General features: G+C 34.4%; 4 protein-coding genes across 7 annotated transcripts; 2 read left to right on the top strand and 2 right to left on the bottom strand.

Annotated features, from left to right (window-relative positions):
• The first annotated feature begins 10 nt into the window (after nt 1-10).
• LOC145724803 (uncharacterized) lies at nt 11-1,551 on the top strand. Its single transcript, XM_081973246.1, has 2 exons — nt 11-1,077; nt 1,131-1,551. The coding sequence occupies exons 1-2, from the start codon at nt 229-231 to the stop codon at nt 1,428-1,430; spliced, it is 1,149 nt and encodes a 382-aa protein (XP_081829372.1). The 5' UTR covers nt 11-228; the 3' UTR covers nt 1,431-1,551.
• On the bottom strand, nt 1,464-13,579 carry LOC145735348 (uncharacterized). The gene is made up of 16 exons (XM_081989214.1): nt 13,431-13,579; nt 13,196-13,378; nt 12,656-12,680; nt 12,442-12,605; nt 12,217-12,385; nt 11,991-12,156; nt 11,783-11,939; nt 11,487-11,726; nt 9,340-9,774; nt 5,204-5,447; nt 4,622-4,785; nt 3,520-3,688; nt 3,301-3,466; nt 3,097-3,250; nt 2,801-3,040; nt 1,464-2,115 (listed from the first exon to the last, which is right to left on the bottom strand). The coding sequence occupies exons 2-16, from the start codon at nt 13,374-13,376 to the stop codon at nt 1,676-1,678; spliced, it is 3,114 nt and encodes a 1,037-aa protein (XP_081845340.1). The 5' UTR covers nt 13,377-13,378; nt 13,431-13,579; the 3' UTR covers nt 1,464-1,675.
• LOC145724715 (pickpocket protein 28-like) lies at nt 13,278-17,984 on the top strand. Of its 4 annotated transcripts, XM_081973131.1 has the most exons (11): nt 13,313-13,454; nt 14,129-14,305; nt 14,374-14,529; nt 14,825-15,067; nt 15,180-15,285; nt 15,341-15,486; nt 15,540-15,741; nt 16,725-16,995; nt 17,051-17,277; nt 17,507-17,631; nt 17,685-17,984. In XM_081973131.1, the coding sequence occupies exons 3-11, from the start codon at nt 14,375-14,377 to the stop codon at nt 17,908-17,910; spliced, it is 1,701 nt and encodes a 566-aa protein (XP_081829257.1). In that variant the 5' UTR covers nt 13,313-13,454; nt 14,129-14,305; nt 14,374; the 3' UTR covers nt 17,911-17,984. The 4 variants fall into 4 exon arrangements, with proteins under 4 accessions (XP_081829275.1, XP_081829250.1, XP_081829257.1 ...); XM_081973149.1 differs by lacking the exon at nt 14,129-14,305 and having other exon boundaries at nt 13,278-13,408; XM_081973124.1 differs by having other exon boundaries at nt 13,281-13,408; nt 14,129-14,529.
• LOC145724882 (uncharacterized) lies at nt 17,930-18,705 on the bottom strand. Its single transcript, XM_081973362.1, has 3 exons — nt 18,520-18,705; nt 18,280-18,461; nt 17,930-18,225 (listed from the first exon to the last, which is right to left on the bottom strand). The coding sequence occupies exons 1-3, from the start codon at nt 18,611-18,613 to the stop codon at nt 18,046-18,048; spliced, it is 456 nt and encodes a 151-aa protein (XP_081829488.1). The 5' UTR covers nt 18,614-18,705; the 3' UTR covers nt 17,930-18,045.
• Between the last annotated feature and the right edge of the window lie 764 nt (nt 18,706-19,469).

Here is a 19,469-nt window from a genome sequence, read left to right as displayed (position 1 = left end):
GGGATTTTTGATTAGTGATTGACACCATCATCCACTTGATTGCAAGTGTCATTTTACTGAATACAATAATTATGGCTCTATCGTAACCAATTTACACAAAAGACAGATGGCTGCTCTAACCCGGTAAACAAACAAAATTTATCTAAATAAGTCCTAATTCATATATCAATATTGCAAACGGTAATAAAGTTTGTATTATGGCACGGATTATTCCTGGTTCACTACAAAATGATTCACCTACAACAACAACCATCTCTGTTCGGTCCGAATATACAACTTCTCAAATGTTTCGGTATTTTGCCCAACATCAACTTCCGTACCAATCGTCTTCAAAGTCCCGTATGTGGGCTGCTCTACGTGATTTTCCTTCTTACCGTAATTTTGCTTATGGAAGTTTACATTTGGTTGCACAAGTTCTACATAGCATACTCGCAGGAAAGTTACCTGCCTGTGATAGTGCGGGTGGCGTGTGAACTGTCCGGGTTTGTGATGTTTATCAGCGTAGTGATCAGGTCTTACACTAAAAGAAAATTGTGGGAGAAGCTTTTCACCGAAATCACATCGGTGTACAACCAGCAGATTGTTAAGGAAAATCACGAGAAGAAAAAGACGGTGCTGAGGAACGCTAACTTGTATTTCCTGATCATCACCTTTCTGATACTTCTTCTGTACTGTTTAGACATTTTTTTCTGGCAAATCGAGAATCGTTCCATCAACTTTATTCTGTCTGATGTGTATTTTTACTACAACTTTCTGCTCTCCAACGTTATTGGTCAGGTGGCCATAGAAATTTCTTACCAGTACAAATACTTGAAAAACGCTTTGGCTGCTAGCGAGTACACCAACACTGAAAATCGCAAGAAAATTCTGGTGGAAACTAAACGCCTCTACGTGGAAATGCACAAAGTCGTGGAAACTTTCAACAAACTTTTCGGACACATTCTACTGCTAATGGCCATACAGTGTTCGTTGCAGATTTTAGACTTTGGGGTGTTTTTAGTTGAGAAAGTTTTGCCCAACCTAAAGTTTGAATATGATGCGTTTTTTGTTTATGTTGTGTTTATTGTGCTAGACTTGGTAAGTTTTTTTTACTGTGTTAAGGGTGTGTTTTTCACAAAGTGTTTTTGTAGGTCTGGTTTTCGGTTACCCAATCTAGATGCGATCTGGCCAAGGAAGAGTCTTTGAAGCTGCTCTTGGTGTGTTATGACCTCCTGGATAACCCCAGCACCATGTCAGAGCTACAGCCTGAACTCCAGATGCTGATCAATCAAATCAAAAACAGGCCGGTGAGGTTTACAGCAGCAGAATTTTTTGAAATTAAAAGGTCAACTACGTTCTCTATTGTCGGTACTACAGCCACTTATTTTATTGTGTATGTTGAGTTGCGTAGCAACGACAGTACTTGGGCTAAAAATAATGGTACCATATAAGGACAAGGATGTGAATCATAACAAAAAGTGATGTTGTTTTCTATTAAAATAATTTTTTATTGGTATGTACCTAATTTAATTATAAATAAAAAATTTGGTTCAGAGAACAATATGATTCAAAGGCTTGCAGTTTTTTATTTAAACCTTATTTCTAGTAAAGATACGTTACCTGAGAAATGACGATATCGATAAGAGACCACTTAAAGAAGATTAATATAATTACATATTTAAATCAAAATTTATATTCAATTCTTGATTTTCTTAAATCCTAACCAGTATTTTCCGCCTTCGATCGACATGTGGATTTCCTTGCCTCTGCCCAATATCAACGGTTTGGTGTTTGGTGTAGGGGCGATTTCAAAGTTTAGCAAAAGGTAAAAAAGGATGGCCTTTATCTCGATCAAAGCAAATCGGTTTCCTATGCAAATTCTAGGCCCGCAACCAAACGGGTGGTAAACGTAATCAGGTATTTTGCTTTTGTTTTCCGGTGAAAAACGTTCAGGATCGAATTTGTCTGGATCTGTGTAGTAGTCGGGATTGCGATGCAGAGGATAAATCGGAAGCCACACTTCTTGCCCTTCAGCCAGTGTCAAAGGTTCTTCGCCTTCATTCACTGGTTGGATGGTGTACGGTTTGGTGCATACGCGGTCAACTACTGCCACCACAGGCCATTTTCGTAAGCTTTCTGCAATGAAAAATTACAATGAGTTATCATAATCTATTCAAAATCTGACAATTTTATTGTTGTGTTAAAATTAAACTTAGTCTAACTAAAGAATATTTCAATTTTTCTTATGTTAAACTGATATCATGATGAGATTTTGATGAAACTTCATCGAAGATGTTTTGTAGGTGCTCTTCAAATGTTTTCCCAATGATAATAATGTCATCTAAGTAGACAAAACAGGTTTTTCAGGTCAATCTGAGTACAGTCTCCAGAAATCTTTTGAAGGTTTCCAATTGAAAAGTCAGTTTTCTCTTTATCCCGTTGGTCCATCACCACTTGCCAATATCCACCAAGGTAGAAAACCACTTTGCGTTAGCGAGAGTGTCGATGGTGTCATCTATTCTTGGTAAGGGGTAACTGTCCTTTTTGATAACGTCATTCAGTCTTCTGTAGTCCATGGAAAATCTTGTAGTCCCATCTCTCTTTGTAACAAGTGTCACAGGAGAACTCCAACGGCTGGTGGATGAACCCCACCTCTTTTTGTTTAGCCAATGAGATTTAAATTTTTTGGGAAAATATAGCTACACCTTTGTTTTGAAAATAGTTTTGAAGCATTAAACAAGAGAATTTGAGATAAGAACACAATCATTTGTTACACAAAATCAGACTTGTGGACAACTTTACGAATGTGTAATGTACTTACCAGTTACAACCATGTCCAGATATGGCATCTCCTGTAAAGCCTCGTAGGAAACTTTTCCATTTACTGCGTGTTTGTTAATTTCTTTGCGAAGCTTGGATTGGATATCTTGATGCAACGCCAATTCATAGAGAGCAAAGCTTAAAGCAGTCGAAACGGTTTGGAAGCCGGCAAAGAAGAAAACTATACACTGAGACACAATGTCCAGGGAGGAGATTGGCATTTGTTTTTTATTGGCGTTATCTGAAAATCAATCATCACGTGTTGTAAAGGTTTCAACCAAACAAAAGGCGACTTACTGTTGTCGGCTGAAAGTTCCTTGCTGGCCTCCATTAGAAGATGGATAATATCAGGTCTGACGATGTTTTTTTCTTTTCTCATTTTAATGGCGTCCATTATTACGTCAGTGAAATATTTGCCAGGGTAATTGTTGTAGAATTTGAGCCCAAACAACTGTAAATAACTTACTATTGCTTTGAGGAATTAATAAAACAAATTCTTACGTTGGTAATGGATGGAAAATGTTGAAGAGCGATAAATTTGACTCCATTCACGAATCCAGAAAGATTTGTAATTGAATATCCAACAGAGAAAAATTCGTTATCACGATCCTTGAGTGAATTAACAGAAAGACCAAACGCAGTGGAGGCTATTACATCGTTTGCATATCTTGAAAAAAATAATTAATTAAACAAAAATAAAATACCTTTTTGAGTATTTACCTTGAAAATGCATCTTTCACTTCAACTTCTTGAAAGCCGCCATCAGACTTGCTATTGAAATAGTCTACAAAATTTTCTGCTTGTTCTGCCATTAATTCGTAGAGAATTTTTACTTTTCCACTTGAAAATGTCGGCGTCATTGTGTGTCTCAAATCCCTCCACTTATCTCCTACGAAATGAAGGAACCATTTAGTTAAGACTTAAGACTATTAATGGGAATGGGTGTATGTTATTCACTAATATGGTATGTTTACTGACGTTTAGTCAAACTATCATCAAAACAGTACAGAGTTCTTCACTTGGTAAAAGTATTTCTAATAACAATAAGCTATCTTTAAAGCCAAACAATTATTTAGTTGAAAGAAGGAAATTTCGATCACTTCTGGATCAATAGTTTTATTTATTATTTACCACCCTTTACTATCAGTTCTTATCTGATCCTATTTTGTTCCTTGATTTTTTTAAGACTTCGAAAATTTAGACACGTTTTACAATTTTAACACGTTTAACCTTTTGATAAGTAAAGTTTGAAATGCATTTTTTTCACTAATTAACCGATTTTAATAGTATAATTATTACTTTGTTTATAATCATTTAGCTACTATCTGAAGGTTATGAAGCGTGGGTTCATTATTTCTTGGGTCACGTTTTTTATCATTTTTTGAAATGTTCTATGCGTTATCGTTTTATTTAGAACGAAAACGTCGGCAATCTATTTGAAACTACGTTTTTGTTGTAAACGATTTCATTAATTTGTCATCCAATGTCATACATCATTGAATTCGGAATAAAAAGGGCTTTTATACCCGCGTTTAAAAAATTAGGTTGATGATGTTTCTGCAAAGACGAAACGTCGGGACGGAAAAGTGATAATGCCCCTTTAAAGAGCTTGAAAAGTTGCTGTTGAGAAGTGTCATTAGTTTTGATCTACATGACTATATATTACTTCAAAATATCTTAAAAAACCAAAAAAAATCGACATTTTCTAAATGTCGATTTATTAAAGCTATGATTGCGCAACTTTTCTCGCATTTAACCAAATTTCTATCTCTAGCCGTTTCCAAGATCCTCATACTGGCCATCCTTTATTAATAATGCATACCTTTTACAGCAAATAAATTTCTTCCCCACAAACGATCAGTGTTCGGATCCGCATACTCGGGATGATCACAGAAATGATTAAAGTCCTTGATGGCCACTTTTTTCATTAATTGCGGATCTCTTATCAGTAAAACTGGATTGTGAAAATTGTAGAATCCCACAAACCTAAAATAATTAATAAAACAATGTTTTTTAAATTGGAATACTCGTTTCTAAGTAATTGTTTTAACAAATTACTTAGAAACTCGTTTTTCCGAATTTTTCCGGAAAAATTAAATGCACTAGGGATATTACCCCCGAAAAAAGTTGGGGTTACATTTTTCTGCAAGATTATTTTAGTTTGCTTTTTAAGGAAGAAAAAAATTACCAAAAACTGGAGTAAAAATTTAGTTTTAGATATTTTTTCTTTGAAACAAGTTTGAGGAAAATTGATCAATAATGAATAAAAACTGAATATTAGTGCATTTTTGAGAAGTTATAGTCTCTAAATTAACATGAACTAAACTTTTTTAAAATTTAAATATTATTATTTAGATTTTTAATATATTAAATATTTATAAATTAATACTTAAAATTAACAAACCTGGAATTTGGTGCTAAATCGTACATAAACTGTAACCATTCGCTGGTACTTTTCTTCCTGAGCAAAATAGCCCAAATATCACCGAAAAGTAACCAAGGTTTAGTTTGAGGCACTCCTCTGTTCGCCCAAAACCGATGTGGTTTTATAAAGTAATACCACCCTAACGCTAGTAAAATTACCACCAAACCAGCAACGCTGAAGAGGTCCATCATGGTGGCTGACACTTTTTTCCTTTTGATGAATACTTAATAGAAACTGAGATAAACTTTGCTCATTCGGTGTTTATATACCGCGAAATCAAGAGCGATTATTCAGCTTTGCTTATTATTTTCTTAAGATAACAAAACTTTTGCTTTGTTTTAAATAAATAGTAATAGTAAAAAATTGCCAGACAAACCCTTGACCCTCCAACTATTAAAGGTCAACAAAATTTTGGTCACACATACAGTGTGTCTCTAAAAGCTGCTTATTCTAAAATGGATAATCATTGATGGTTTGATTGCAGAAAATGATTTTGATACCTCGCACTCTGCAATAAAATACCCTTTTTCAGTCACTCTGTATTTTTTGCACGTCTACCACAGGGGTTGATTAACATTAAGTTACATTGGCTGTGGCATAAAGCCACATTCCGTTATTATGAATTTTCAAAGTAACCGACATAATATAGGTTAAGTTTCAATATACAGGGTGATAAAACTACAAATGGTTTCCAGTAGTACATCGTTTTAAGGATGTGGGACTCCTTGGTGTTTAGTACGTTTCCTGGTTGTCAAGGTTTTTATATTATTTGGAGACCTAAACATCTACTAGTTTTGTATTTAACGTTTTTTACTAACATCAAAATTAAGGTACTTAAAGGGGTGGTCAAAATAGCTATTACACACCTGCTGATCGGTTACCAGAGATGGAAAAAGCGTATGTAAAATAACAATGGAAATATAATTTCTTACTGTAAAAATATCCTAACTATCTATTTTTTAACTATTTTTTTTTAACTTTATTTTGTCAAATACATTTTTGTGATGCAACTTTTTATTATCGATTGGGTCATAGAAGAAACGAATTAATCATAAAGTATTTGAACCATTTAGCATATTTAGTAAAACATGAGACGAGGACGTTTGAGATTGTTTCAAAAACATTTATTGTCCTACTACTTGTCCTACTATGATAACCGTAGTTTTCAGTTTTGTAATAGTAACTTACACACTAGTAAGTTCCGATTCTATCAAATCAAGAAAATAATATTTTTTTCTTTAATTAAATGCCAAAAATATTCCCCTTAAACTTCCTTAAACTCTTCTTAAATCATCTTTTTGCATATATTTTTTAAGTAACCCCAGAGAAAATATTCTAGAGAGACGTCAAATCTGGTGATATCGGAAGTAGTTCCATAAACATGAGATACCATAAAAAAACAAATTTTTCTTTAATAATGAATCAGTTCCAAAACTATTCTAATTTTGCGACAATATAATTAAAAAATATACATTTTGTAAAGTGCAGACTTTGAAGAATCTAGAAGTATGGACATTGGGAAATTATTTAAACGAAACCACCGTTCAAAAGAAGAAAAAGAAGAGAAAACCATTGCAAATCAACATGTTATCGATAAAGAGCAAACAGAGGGGCACAAATTGACATATGTCACTCGTCTGTTGGAAGAAATGTGACGTCGTTCGACAGTTGATGATTTAAAATTGATTATGTGTATACAGTCTGTCCCAAATTCGATGTTCACCATTGGGATCACAGTTATTATTGAAGTAACCAAAATGTTTAAAATAGAAAAGTTTTTTATATGGCTAATTCAAATCTTTTTTGAAAAATATTCTATTATTTTTTGTTTTCAAGATATTTCGAAAAACTGTGATGATTTCTTACATGGCCATTATTTTGCAAATTGGAGAGCCGGTAAACTTCGACATTGTTAGGACACTTTGTTCTGAAGAATAATTTGGTTGTCCCAAAAATGCTCTATCGTCATTTATTTTTGAGGCTAGGACACTAACTTTTGTTTTACTTACGGAAGCCATATCTAATTTTATTATCATCTAATAGGCCAAAAAATCACAATTTTATTGATGCATCGCATGATATAAAAATATTTATTTTAGTTTGACAGCTGTCCACTAAATGATTTGCACAATAATGGCCGAAGAAAAAATCATCATTTTTCAGTTTTGTTCAAATATCTCGAAAAAAATAAATGCTGGGTTATTTTTCAAAAGAGATTTGAATTAGCCATGTAATTCTTTAAAACTTTTCTAATTTAAACATTTTTGAGCATCGAATTTGGGATAGACTGTATAGGCCTCATTCGTTTTCAAGCCGCATGGAGCGAGCAGAGCGTATCTGACGTCACGATGACGTAATTTAGCAAAACCATAGTTTGACCAACTGTCAAATTACGTCATTGTGACGTCAAAAAAAGCTCTGCTCGCTCCATAGAGCGTGAAAACGAATGCGGCCATCATAGAAAAATTATACAAAAACATGTTCAACTTCGTCATTAAAATTAAGTAAGATAGCACGGAAACAATCCCGAAAATGGCAATGAAATCTCCCGATAATAAATACAAAAAAGGATTTAATGACGAACAAGAACTTTTGTAAATTTTTCAATAACATTTAACCTACATAATAGCAAACCAAACATAACATATTGAACCCAAACAAAATCGTTGATTTCAGTAAGGCAATCTAAGCATATTTACTCGCGCATTGGTTGTTAAAAGTTTTCTAATTAAACAATGCTTTTATCAGCTAATAAGTTACTATTTTACTACATTGTGGCATTGGGCTTTAATCAGGACGGAAAAATTTGTGATCACTGGTTTAAATTATGAACAGAACGTGTAGTGCTGATAATAAAAAACGTCATTAAAACGAAAAAATAAGAAATTTTGGAAATATATACAAAACAACGACTGTTTTGTAAAACATTCGATATGAGCTGATTTGCTCACCAAATAATTTAGAAAATAACAAATTAAATTTATTTGCGTTTTTTTTTACAGGGTGCTTCGTTTATGGGTATTTTAGAAGCACATAGTTTGGTTGTATTTAAGGTGGAATTCGATAGGGTTGTATAAGTAAATATGGCAAAAATGAAAGTGAATGACAACAATGTAATAAATAATCAATAATTTCATCCTAATTCACTTTGATTTTTGTCACAAACAAAAAGGGTGGTTCAATTTTATTATCTTTTAAACCTTTCAAAATTTGTTGCTCACAAATCCAGAAACTGTAGCCAAATTTTGTTCAATTTATGAATGTTTGAGCAAGTTACGAACTTTTTTGTATTAATTAAATAGTAAAATCGCCGTTTTTTAGACAGGAAATATGTTTATTTTGTTTAATTAAATGATTTAAAATAGTATATTCTATATTAAGAGCGGAAAGTAGATATTTGCCGCTTGCACATGAAAATTGCAGCTTGAGGCGAAGCCAAACGCTGCAATCATGTAAAAGCGGCAAAAGTACTTTCGGCTCGAAATATAGACGATATTTTTTCGACGACTGTTGTGGGGTGGAGTAGAAGGACAATTCACATCATTTTCGTAGCTCGAACTCATTGTCACCGATAAATCACTTTGACGGAATGGCTTTATTTCAAACAGGTATGTCAAGCGTTGTTATGAAAACGCCGAAAAAGTTGGTGAGTAGATTGTTAGTAGAAAGCGAAAACGCTCTAGGAGAGAAAATGATTCACTTTCTGTGCACGTGCGGCAAATAACCACTTTCTGCTTTGAAATGGAAGCGTACATGAGGTACTTTCAAAGTCAGTAGTCGAAAAATTGAATTTACAAACATGCATTAAAATTTTTAAAGAAGGAAAGCCAATATCTCAGAAACTGTGAGTGCTCAATTGTTCAGTGGGTGTGGTTTTACCTTGTGAACCTTCATCTCTTCAGTTAGAAAATCATAAACCGCAAAGTTGTAGCACACTGTATATGTATTATACATCAGCAATCTACGTAAATGTATATTATTAGGCAATCATGTTTTTTTCCGACTGTTTTGTTGAACTTTTAGCAAATTTTAGCTTTTTATCAAAATATTGCAAAATAATGAATTAACTCCAAAAGGGCAGGGTAGCAAGTAGGTAGCAAATGAAACACCTAATTAATTATTGTTAATTGGCTTGAATCCTAGCCAGTATTTGTTCCCTTCAATCGAAACCTGAAAATCCTTTCCTATCACTAGCGGTTTAGTCTTATCTGTAGTAATAATCTCAAAGTTAAGCAAAAGATTGAAAAGTAGGGCCTTAATCTGAATCAGAGCAAACCGATTTCCTATACACAGTCTAGGGCCGAAACCAAACGGGTGGTAAACGTAATCGGCCATTTTGCTTTTATTTTTAGCAGAAAATCGTTCTGGATCGAACTTTTCTGGTTCCGGGAAGTAGTTGGGGTCCCTGTGGAACGGATAAACTGGAAACCACACTTCAGCGTTTTTTGGAATCGTTACTGGACGTTCGCCATCTTTTTCTGGTTTAATCGTGTACGGTTTGTTACAGAGTCGATCAAGGAAAGGAATTGGCGGCCATTTTCTCAAACTCTCTGAAAAAGTCACAAATCGTAGCATTGTTGATTTTCCAGTAGCTTTTAAAACCCAGAAACGTCAAAAGTGTCCGGAGCTTTAAAGTCCACATGTGCAGTATATGCGACAAGTTTGTGATTGATCAAAAAAGCAGTTGTCAGCTTGCTGATTTTGTAACCAATCCTAAACTTCGAACAGTGTTGTAATTTACGCAAATACCGCACACTTAACATAAGTGAGTCCCATAAGAAATCGAATTTCAGTTAGCAAAAATTGAATTCAGTTGGGGCGGCCATAAATAGCAGAATTCGTCTCACGATCATAAATTGATCACAAAAATTATGGTAATTTTCTTCAGAAACTCCGACGTTTTACGTTTATTTCTCATGCTCACACAAAGTTTACTTATTAAACATACAAGGTTACTTTTCATAATGTGACATGCTGTGAAAGCTATATTTTTCAGAAATTTTAGTTTTATTAAGAACTGACTTTAATTAGGTTGTAGATTTTTACATAATTTTTTTACGTGCCGTCAAAAACGGCTAATGTACAGGGTGTCTCATTTTCGACACTTTTGTAGGGTATTTCACTTATTTTTAAAAATACGGGGTTGCGGTTTTCGCGGCAGTGTGTAACTCTTTTGTGAAATTTAACATGGCCTCAGCAGAATTGTCATAATCCATTTTGTTGTTAAGATACAGGGGAAAATTGAAAAATATCACTTTTGAGGTACAAACAAAAAACAAACTACGTCACTGGAATCTACGGAAAAATATCTATAAGAATCCGTTTTCACCTCTTCAAAAAGTTTAAAGATATCGGAGATACCTCAAAAATTATATTTTTCAATTTCCCCCTCTGTATCTTCCCAACGAAATGGATTATGACAAGTCTGCTCATGCATGTTAATTTCACAAAAAAGTAACCTCGTAGTTTAAAAATAAATGAGATACCCTACAAAAGTGTCGAAAATGGGACACCCTGTACAGGGTGGGCCAAATTGGACGTATTTAAATAGAAAGTGTTCTTATTAATAGAGATAGGCAAAAACTGATCTGTCGGTGTCTGAAGCTGAAACTGGATACAAAACTTAATGGCGCCAACCGTTGGTTCACACTTTTTTTCAAAATTTCCAAGTGGATTATTTTTTATTTCTAAAAATACATTTCTACAGCAACTTTTCGCGTAGAATCCAGTAGTGTAAATAGTTTTTTTCTATTTAATACGGTTTTTGAGATACGCACAAAAAAATCGTTAAAAAGAACAAAAAGTTAAATATCGAGTGTTATACGTCATCTTTTTTTTACACTGCTGGGTTCTACGCAAAAAAGGAACGCCTCCTGGAAGACGTTAGACAGTTTTGAAGAAAAGGACAAATTCTGAGTAGCAGTTTTCGTCATTAAATTTTGTGTCAATCTTCAGCTTCAGACACAGTTTTTGTCTATCTCTATTAATAAGAGCACTTTCCATTACCGATTCTTCGACTAATCAATTACAAATTGTTCCCACTGAGAAACAGTTGTAGCAGTTTTCTGATGATTACTTTAATGTTACTACACCTCTGTATCTTTTTCTATCTTTGTAATTTAAATTGGTGTAAATGCATTTACCTAGTTTAGTTTTATCCTGGTTTTAGCACTAAACAGCACAGAAAAATAGCAGTCTACACGTTGACAATTTTACAATAATTGTAAAGTTATTAGAATATGTAATTTTATTAGTAACTTACCAGAAAGGACCATATCCAAGTACTCCATTTCTAGTAGAACTGCGTATGTTACTATTCCATTGACAGCATTCTGTCTTATTTCCTCACGAAGTTTGTCCTGGATATCCTTGTTTAACGCCAGCTCGTAGACAGTAAAACTCAGAGCAGTTGAGACACTTTCAAAGCCGGCAAAAAAGAAAATTATACCCTGAGAAGCAATATCGTCGTAAGAAATTTCCACTTGACGTTTATTTTTGTTGCCTAAAATTTAATTCAGTTACATTCTAATGAACAAAAGAGTTGAAGTATAAACTTACGGTTATCAGTGGCTAAAATTTCACTGCTGGCCTCCATTAAAATGTGAATAATATCAGGTCTGACAACATTTTTATCTTTCCTTAAATTAATAGTTTCGGTAATCAGTTTAGTAAAGTATTTTCTAGTGTGATTGTCAAAGAATTTTATTCCTAATTTCTGCAATTTCAAGTTTAATTTAATTGGTTTTAGTTAGTCAAGTTAACTTACCTTGGCGACACTAGGAAATACTTGCATGAAAATAAATTTCAATCCTGTAAAAAATCCGGAAAAATTTGTTATCTTTTTTCCAACCCGAAAAAAGTCGTTTTCACGATCCTGGAGTGAATCCACATCGATTCCAAAAGCTGTAGAAGCTATAACGTCATTTGTATACCTTTTATTTATATTCAAAAAAAAAAGTGTCAACCCGATTTATTTTAAATGTGAAACTTACCTGGAAAATGCATCTTTCACCTCGATTTCCATTACTTCACTTTGATTAAAATTTTTGAAAAACTTAACAAAATGTTGGGACTTTTCAGTGATTAACTGGTACAACAGTTTAACTTTCCCGCTTGTAAATGTAGGGGTCATTACATGTCTCATTTCCCGCCATCGTTCCCCTGTTAATTCAACCCAAAATTGCACTTTAATTATTACAAACTTAAATGAAAATTACCTTTCAGTGCAAACAAATTTTTTCCCCATAAAGGATCACTATCCGGATCGACAAAGTCGGGATGATCACTGAAATTACTAAAATCTTTGATAGCCAGTTGCTTGACGAGTTGCGGGTCTCTTATTATTAAAACGGGTGAGTTAAAATTGTAGCATCCTACATATCTAAAAGAATGTTTTAGTAAACTTTTAATTGTTTATAGGTGCGTTAGTACCTAGAATTTGGTGCCGAATCGTATACCAGGTGTCCAAGAGCACCCTGGACATAGGAGATTAACATGGGAAAACGGTTTTGATTTTTTTGCGCCTGTACGGTTGATTTGATTGAAAAATCCTATTAATGAAAGTTGTAGTACCTATCACGGACTAGTTTTCTGTATTTTTTTCGGATCTCTAACTTGAGCTCTTTCGTCGTAAAACACGAACAAAAATGAGAAAATTTAAACTTTTGGCATGCACTGTATAGGCGGTTGTCGGGCAACGGGTAAACATTTCATTGTTGCTGGTACGGTTGCTCGACAACCGCTTATACAGTGCAGGTAAAAAGTTAAAATTTTCGCATTTTTGTTCGTATTTTACGACGAAAGGGCTCAAGTTAGAGATCTGAAAAAAATACAGAAAATTAGTCCGTGATAGGTACTACAACTTTCAATAATACGATTTTTCAATCAAATCAACCGTACAGGCGCAAAAAAATCAAAACCGTTTTCCCATGTTAATCTCCCTATGTCCAGGGTGCTCTTGGACACCTGGTATAAGTTTCAGCCAATCGGTGATGCTTTTCTGCCTAAACAAAGTAACCCAAGCGTCTCCAAACAGTATCCAAGGCTTAGTTTGAGGCACCCCTCTATCTGACCAAAAACTGTGAGGTTTGATCAAGTAGTACCACCCAAGAACTAGTAGAACCAGAACCAGCCCAATTGTTAATACTTCCATGCCTAAAAAAACTAAAACTGCAAACACTTTAGGTAAAAAATGATAGAAACCTACTTTTGGTTTGTAGTATATCTCTGTGTAAGTACTGATAAATTTAACTGAATGCGCTTTTATAAGTATAGATTAAGTACCAGACGCATCCTATTGATTAAATTTTCACAACACCTAAATAAATTTAGTCAAGTTGTGCAATATGAGGCATACATTATTTATTTAACTGTTTTATTTGGTTATGCAGTGACCTTCTTTTTAGTGTTTTGAATTAAATGCGTAAAAAGTTTATCTAATTTTAACTATGCTCTCAGATCAAAATTAACGGATGAGTTAGCTATTGAATAAAATATAAACAATCACCCTGTACATAGACAAAAAAACTTTCGAAACTGTTCGGCATAAGATGTTAATACTTTTTTTGTTGAAATTTTTTGTAAATGTCTATTTAATGTAAAACAAATGGCCTGCCCGTTTTTTGCGTGTAAATTATGATGTAATACGGAATATTCACCATGTGAATTGAGGGCATTTTCAGAAGGCTACGCCCAAAAGGTTAAATAACTAGTTTGTTTATATAATTAAGTATTCCCTTAAGATTTATTCTTCATTAACCTTCACATGCATACTTACTTATTAATGTAGTGCACCCTGTATGTTGTTTTTATGACCTAGTGCATACATTTATTTGAACTTGCATTAGAGTACAATTTTCTTAACAACTGAAGTACAATTTATCTCTGATTGGCAAACATTTTCAGCTTTATGGTATATGGAGTTCTTTATAACCATATCGTGACACCATCTTGACGATAATTGACACGACCAAACCAGCAAATAACAACAAAATGCAAAACGCACCTGATGTACTCTAATTAATTGGAATATCGCTCCTAATAATTACCCTAATTAATAGATGGAAGGTCCACCTCGATCAGGTCCAACAATGCTTATGCCAGTTTTCTGTTGTACCACAATCCAGAAAGATATTTCCTGGAATTTTCAGGATGACCATTGCGGACCGAGAGGCTGTTAAACGAAAAACGGAACTTTTTGATCCAATTTTTTGCAAAAGTATTCGACTTTACTTCCGAGAGTACTGCAACTCTACCGGCATTCATGGATTTAGATATTTTGGAGAACGTCGGACTTACTTTGAAAGGTGCTTGTTTTACAATTATTTTATCTATAACAGTGCGGTAAGGGTACTTACATTACCGCCGCACGGCGTGCGGTAATAATAGTCTAGGTATTACTTGATGCAAATAACAATTGTAAATTTGTTGCTGGTATTGGCACTGTTGTAGATATGAATAATTGTATATTATAATACACGTGTGGTACTTGGTTATTACCGCCCTCGATTGACTTGATTGATCGATCTTTCACTCGCGTGGGGTAATAACCTACATACAACCATACTTATTAATTTGCATAATTTTTGTAAATAATTTCAGGGTATGGTGGTTTATAGTTTTTATTATTGTTTTGTCCGGTTGCGGTTACTGCATCTTACAAGTGTACAATAAATGGCATGAAAGTCCGGTGATAGTCAGTTTCGATACGATGGAAACCCGAATCAGCAGTATTCCATTCCCTGCCGTCACTATTTGTCCTCAAGCCAAAAGTATGCTGAAGGGGTACAATCACACAGATATGTTGCTAAAACTTGCTGAAAAAGTTCCACTAACTAGAGAAGAGTAAGTATGTAATAAGTTGAAAAAAATTTTTTTTTTAATACTCCGAACATTCTTTGGACATTTTTTTCCAATTTGATGGTTTTGTTTGTATTAATTACAATGTTACAAGCAGATCCCATAGAGTACAATACATGAGTATGATATGTAACATGCAAGGTCAGAAGATCAAGAGAAAATTACTGTCGTTCTCTGAAGATATGTTTGACTTCCTGCTTAACGTAATAAAACTATAAATTAAAAGAAAACTAAAAACATAAAAAAAACAATTTCTAGGTTACCAGAACTGGAATTTTTAGCTCCTGCTCTTGGATGGGACAGAAATTCAATTGTAACAAATACTTCGTTCCTGTAATAATGGACGAGGGTATTTGTTACACTTTTAATATGCTGGACAGAGACGACATATTCAGGGACACTGTGTATGTGTTTTACTGCATTTACAATACAAAAACATTGTTTTGGGGGTACGCAGGGTGCAGTATGGAAATTTTGGCAAAAATCCCGAAAGAACTAATTTGACGTGGAACCTGGACAGTGGTTATAGTACCCAAGACTTGAACACATACCCAAAACGTGTTAAATTTCCTGGTGTAGATTATGGTTTGACAGTTACAATGGCGGCTTATAACGAAGATATGGATCCAACTTGTACTGACTCATTACAAGGATTTAAGGTAAACTTATTATTTTAATGTTAGTCTTATATCAGATTATTTTCTTTATTGTACCAGCAGCCAATCGAATTCAGGGAACCTTTTAAGTTCAATCAATGAGAACCGTTTTATATTGTTTTAGGGCCGATTTTATCGACTTATTTTGCACATAATCTGTCACAACAATTCAGGCAATAATTCAGGCAATAATTTCCAAGATGATATGTATTTCTTGGAGGAGCCACAATGTAATTGATCTCTACAGCTTTATGCAGCCAAATTTGACAGTTTTATACTTTCTTTACGTCACGTGACAGCTGTCATAACAGTCGAAATCCGGGCACCAGTAATTCTAATCTAAAAAATTATAAATAGTCACTAATTTGAGGAATTACACTGGGAGTTGTTTTGAAAGCTCTATGCAGTCAAATCGGACGTAAAAGAACACTTTTTGCTTTACGTTACAGCTGTCATAACTGTCAAAACTCACTCACCAGTAACCTGAAAGTATAAAACGCCAAATAGATTTGTTTCTTTGAGGAATTCCAGTGTGTAGAGTATACAGCTCCACGGAGCCAAATTGGTCAGTTCTCACAGTTACGAATAAATTTGACTACTTACAGTTTTACGGCACTGTTTAATGAGTTTTGACAGTTGTCAGGTGACTACGAGCCTGTCATTAAACGTCACAGCTAGTTCAGTTTGTGTGGGTACACATTTTTCCAACCACACGAATTAAATCTTCTTGTCTTTTTGACGTTGCCAAAATCACTAAGAGTTTTGGCTTTGGCAACGTTGATTGGAACATAATTTTTAAGCTTTTCCACATGGAAAAGGTGTTTTAAGGGCTGAATCTCACGTTTTGGCGTGAGTTACGCCAAGATCACTGGTCCAATATTCCATTGCCTGAAAGAACAAATTTATTCGACCTGCGGTATCAGGATTTTATAGCTATTTACCTTATAAAATTTATTCATCAGTAAATCAGTGATTGGTACTTTTAGGTTGTTCTGCATACACCAATGAGAATACCGAGAGCCAGCGACCATCACTTCATAGTACCACTGAACGAAACAGTGCTCGGTTCCATTGTACCCATTAAAATTTCCACTGAAGGCGCCGTAAAAAGGTACAAACCCCATCAAAGGCTTTGTTTCTTTCCGGAGGAGAAGAACCTCGAATATTTCAAAATTTACACGCAAATGAACTGCGGTTTGGAATGTTTGACCAAATTCACTTTAAAGAATTGTAAATGCGTTAAATTTTACATGCCTAGTAAGACTTTCTGTCGCTCTAGTAGATTTGGTCTTGATATTTTGTGTCGTTTTAGGACAAAATAATACTAAAGTATGCGGTACATGGAAGCAAACCTGTTTGGCTAAAAACGAGAAATTCTTTAAAACTAGGGGACTGCAAAGGTCAATGAATGATCTTCATAACAAGAAGACTAAAAAAACGGAACAGGATATGAATAACTGTAGTGATAATGGAACGCAACCTGAGGCTGCCAACTTTACCGAACAATCACCGGATAATCATGACAAATCTTACGATAAGGTGCTAGTTTTCTATTATTCATTAGTTTCACACTTTCAAGGAAGGTACTTAAACATGTTTAATTTAAATATGTTGCTTAGACTGCGACTTTCTTACACGATCTGTCACAGTCAAAGCAACATATAACTTAAAAATACTTTGGATGCATAGGGAGAAAATAACATGTTTAATTATTTGACCCTGATGTGCATAAACTCTGTCTAAAATTGTTTCCTTTCATTAAATAAAGTTTTTGGATTGTGACTGTCTACCAATATGCTCAGATTTGAGCTACTCTGTGGAATTATCTCAATCAAAATGGGACTGGAGCAACAGATATGTTCTTTCGAAAAAACAAAAAGTCTCTACGGAAAAGTGAGTTATTAAATCGCCTATTTAATGAGTTTACTGTATAGAGTTTATTCTAGAATGCACCTATCCAAGCTGGTACTCTACTTCCGGACGTCACAATTCGTCACCTCTAAGCGACACGAATTATACGGATCCACCGATTTTTTGGCCAATTTCGGTGGTTTACTAGGACTTTTTACTGGATTTTCGGCTCTGTCCCTCATGGAGCTGCTCTATTTTCTTTCTATCCGGATGTTTTGCAATCTTCGATTGTACGGCAAATGGTACGGACCTGATAATTAATTTTAAACACCAAAACCAATTATCAAACCATCAACTTTTTTAATCTAATAAAACACAATTCACTTTATACACAACTTGACTGGTTTTTATATTCAAAAAATTCCACTAAGACTTTAGTATACCCAAACCAAAGGGTCAGTCTTTTTTGGGTTCCCGGGCTACTACCGCCAAATAACAGAAAGCGCCGCATCTTGGTACTGGCTGAGCGGCTAAAAAAGCCCCTCCATCCGGCGAATGTTCGTACAACATGGGCGGTTTAGGTCCCTGTTTTTTATCCCCCCAATCGTCCAGGTTCGGTGACGTCACTCCCCCTGGCTACAAAAATGTAACCTGAACATAAGTCAGAAATAACCAGACTAAGAAGCATACCAAAAGATGTGCGATATCTGGTAAGGGACTGGCGGGGGGTGGTTCGGTAAAAGGAGGTTGCAACTCACCCGCTTGTATGTTAACCACCAAGTAATACATAAAATCGTTACGTAGCTTCATCTCTTCAATAGATCGATTACAAGTGGCCAGTTTTTTCATCCATCGAACCGCTTTTTGTCTATCTAAAACAGGCCAATTAGGTTTTATGGGTGCGACGATCGTTTTAGGGCAACGATCTACCATCCGTTTTGTTTAAATTGGGCAGCATCGTTTTCGCCAGAAACATGTTGTAGTTGCAGTCATAGTTCAAGTCTTCTGCCGTTTCGTTGTTCATTTTGAATGACTTAATTTATTATGGGGGATTTTATACACAAAGTAATTTGGACGTTTGGTGACAGGGCACAAAAGTGACATTGTTACCGAGATGGAAATGGTGTTGATTATCCAGGTACCAGTTATACTGTACAGGTAATTGATACACAGGAGTAGAATAGGAAGAATACTCTGTCTGAGAATGGCTGTTACTAAAAAAAATCTACTTTGTTACCGACAGATTAAGGAAAAGTTCCTGGTATTGCCCCGTGTCAGTGCAGAAATGTGGTTTTTCTTTATGAATGAATTATCAATCTCTTTTTTATTAGAGTATCACTCCATGTATCACATAAAACATACTAAAATACATACAATGCGTTGTAAATACAATTTAATGAAAATTATATAATTATACTTACTTTGAAAAAGGATCTTAAGGGTAAAACAGAAGTTTATTCACTTTGTCACTGCTATTATTAGGACTTTAGTATATTTGATAATCTTAGGTCATGATGGTAAATTTTATTAATAAGGAGACTTTGACTGAAAGCACACTTTCCCCTTGCCGCCATCGTTCTTAATATCACGATGACGTAATTTGTCGTAATTGTCAAATTATCTGAAAAAAAAACATATTAGAGAGTACTTAATATTGATTTCAAAGCTAGGACACAATTCCATTCCTAAAAAATTTAAAATATGCTTCTTTATTAACATTCCATTTGAAACTTTACCTGTCTATATCATTGTTACGTAATGTACACTTTTCCACATAAGCAGAAGTCGTTGGTTCGAGTCCAACTGAATGGGGAACAAATTTTTTAACTAATTTTTAATTTATAACCCAATGCCGAAATTTATTTTCTCTTTACTCATTT

This window comes from Ips typographus, linkage group LG1 (assembly GCF_016097725.1).
Source record: "Ips typographus isolate SLU linkage group LG1, UJ_Ityp_2.0, whole genome shotgun sequence".
Lineage (NCBI taxonomy): Eukaryota > Metazoa > Arthropoda > Insecta > Coleoptera > Curculionidae > Ips > Ips typographus.
The sequence above is the reverse complement of the archived record's forward strand: the minus strand, read 5'-3'. Positions and strand labels throughout refer to the sequence as shown.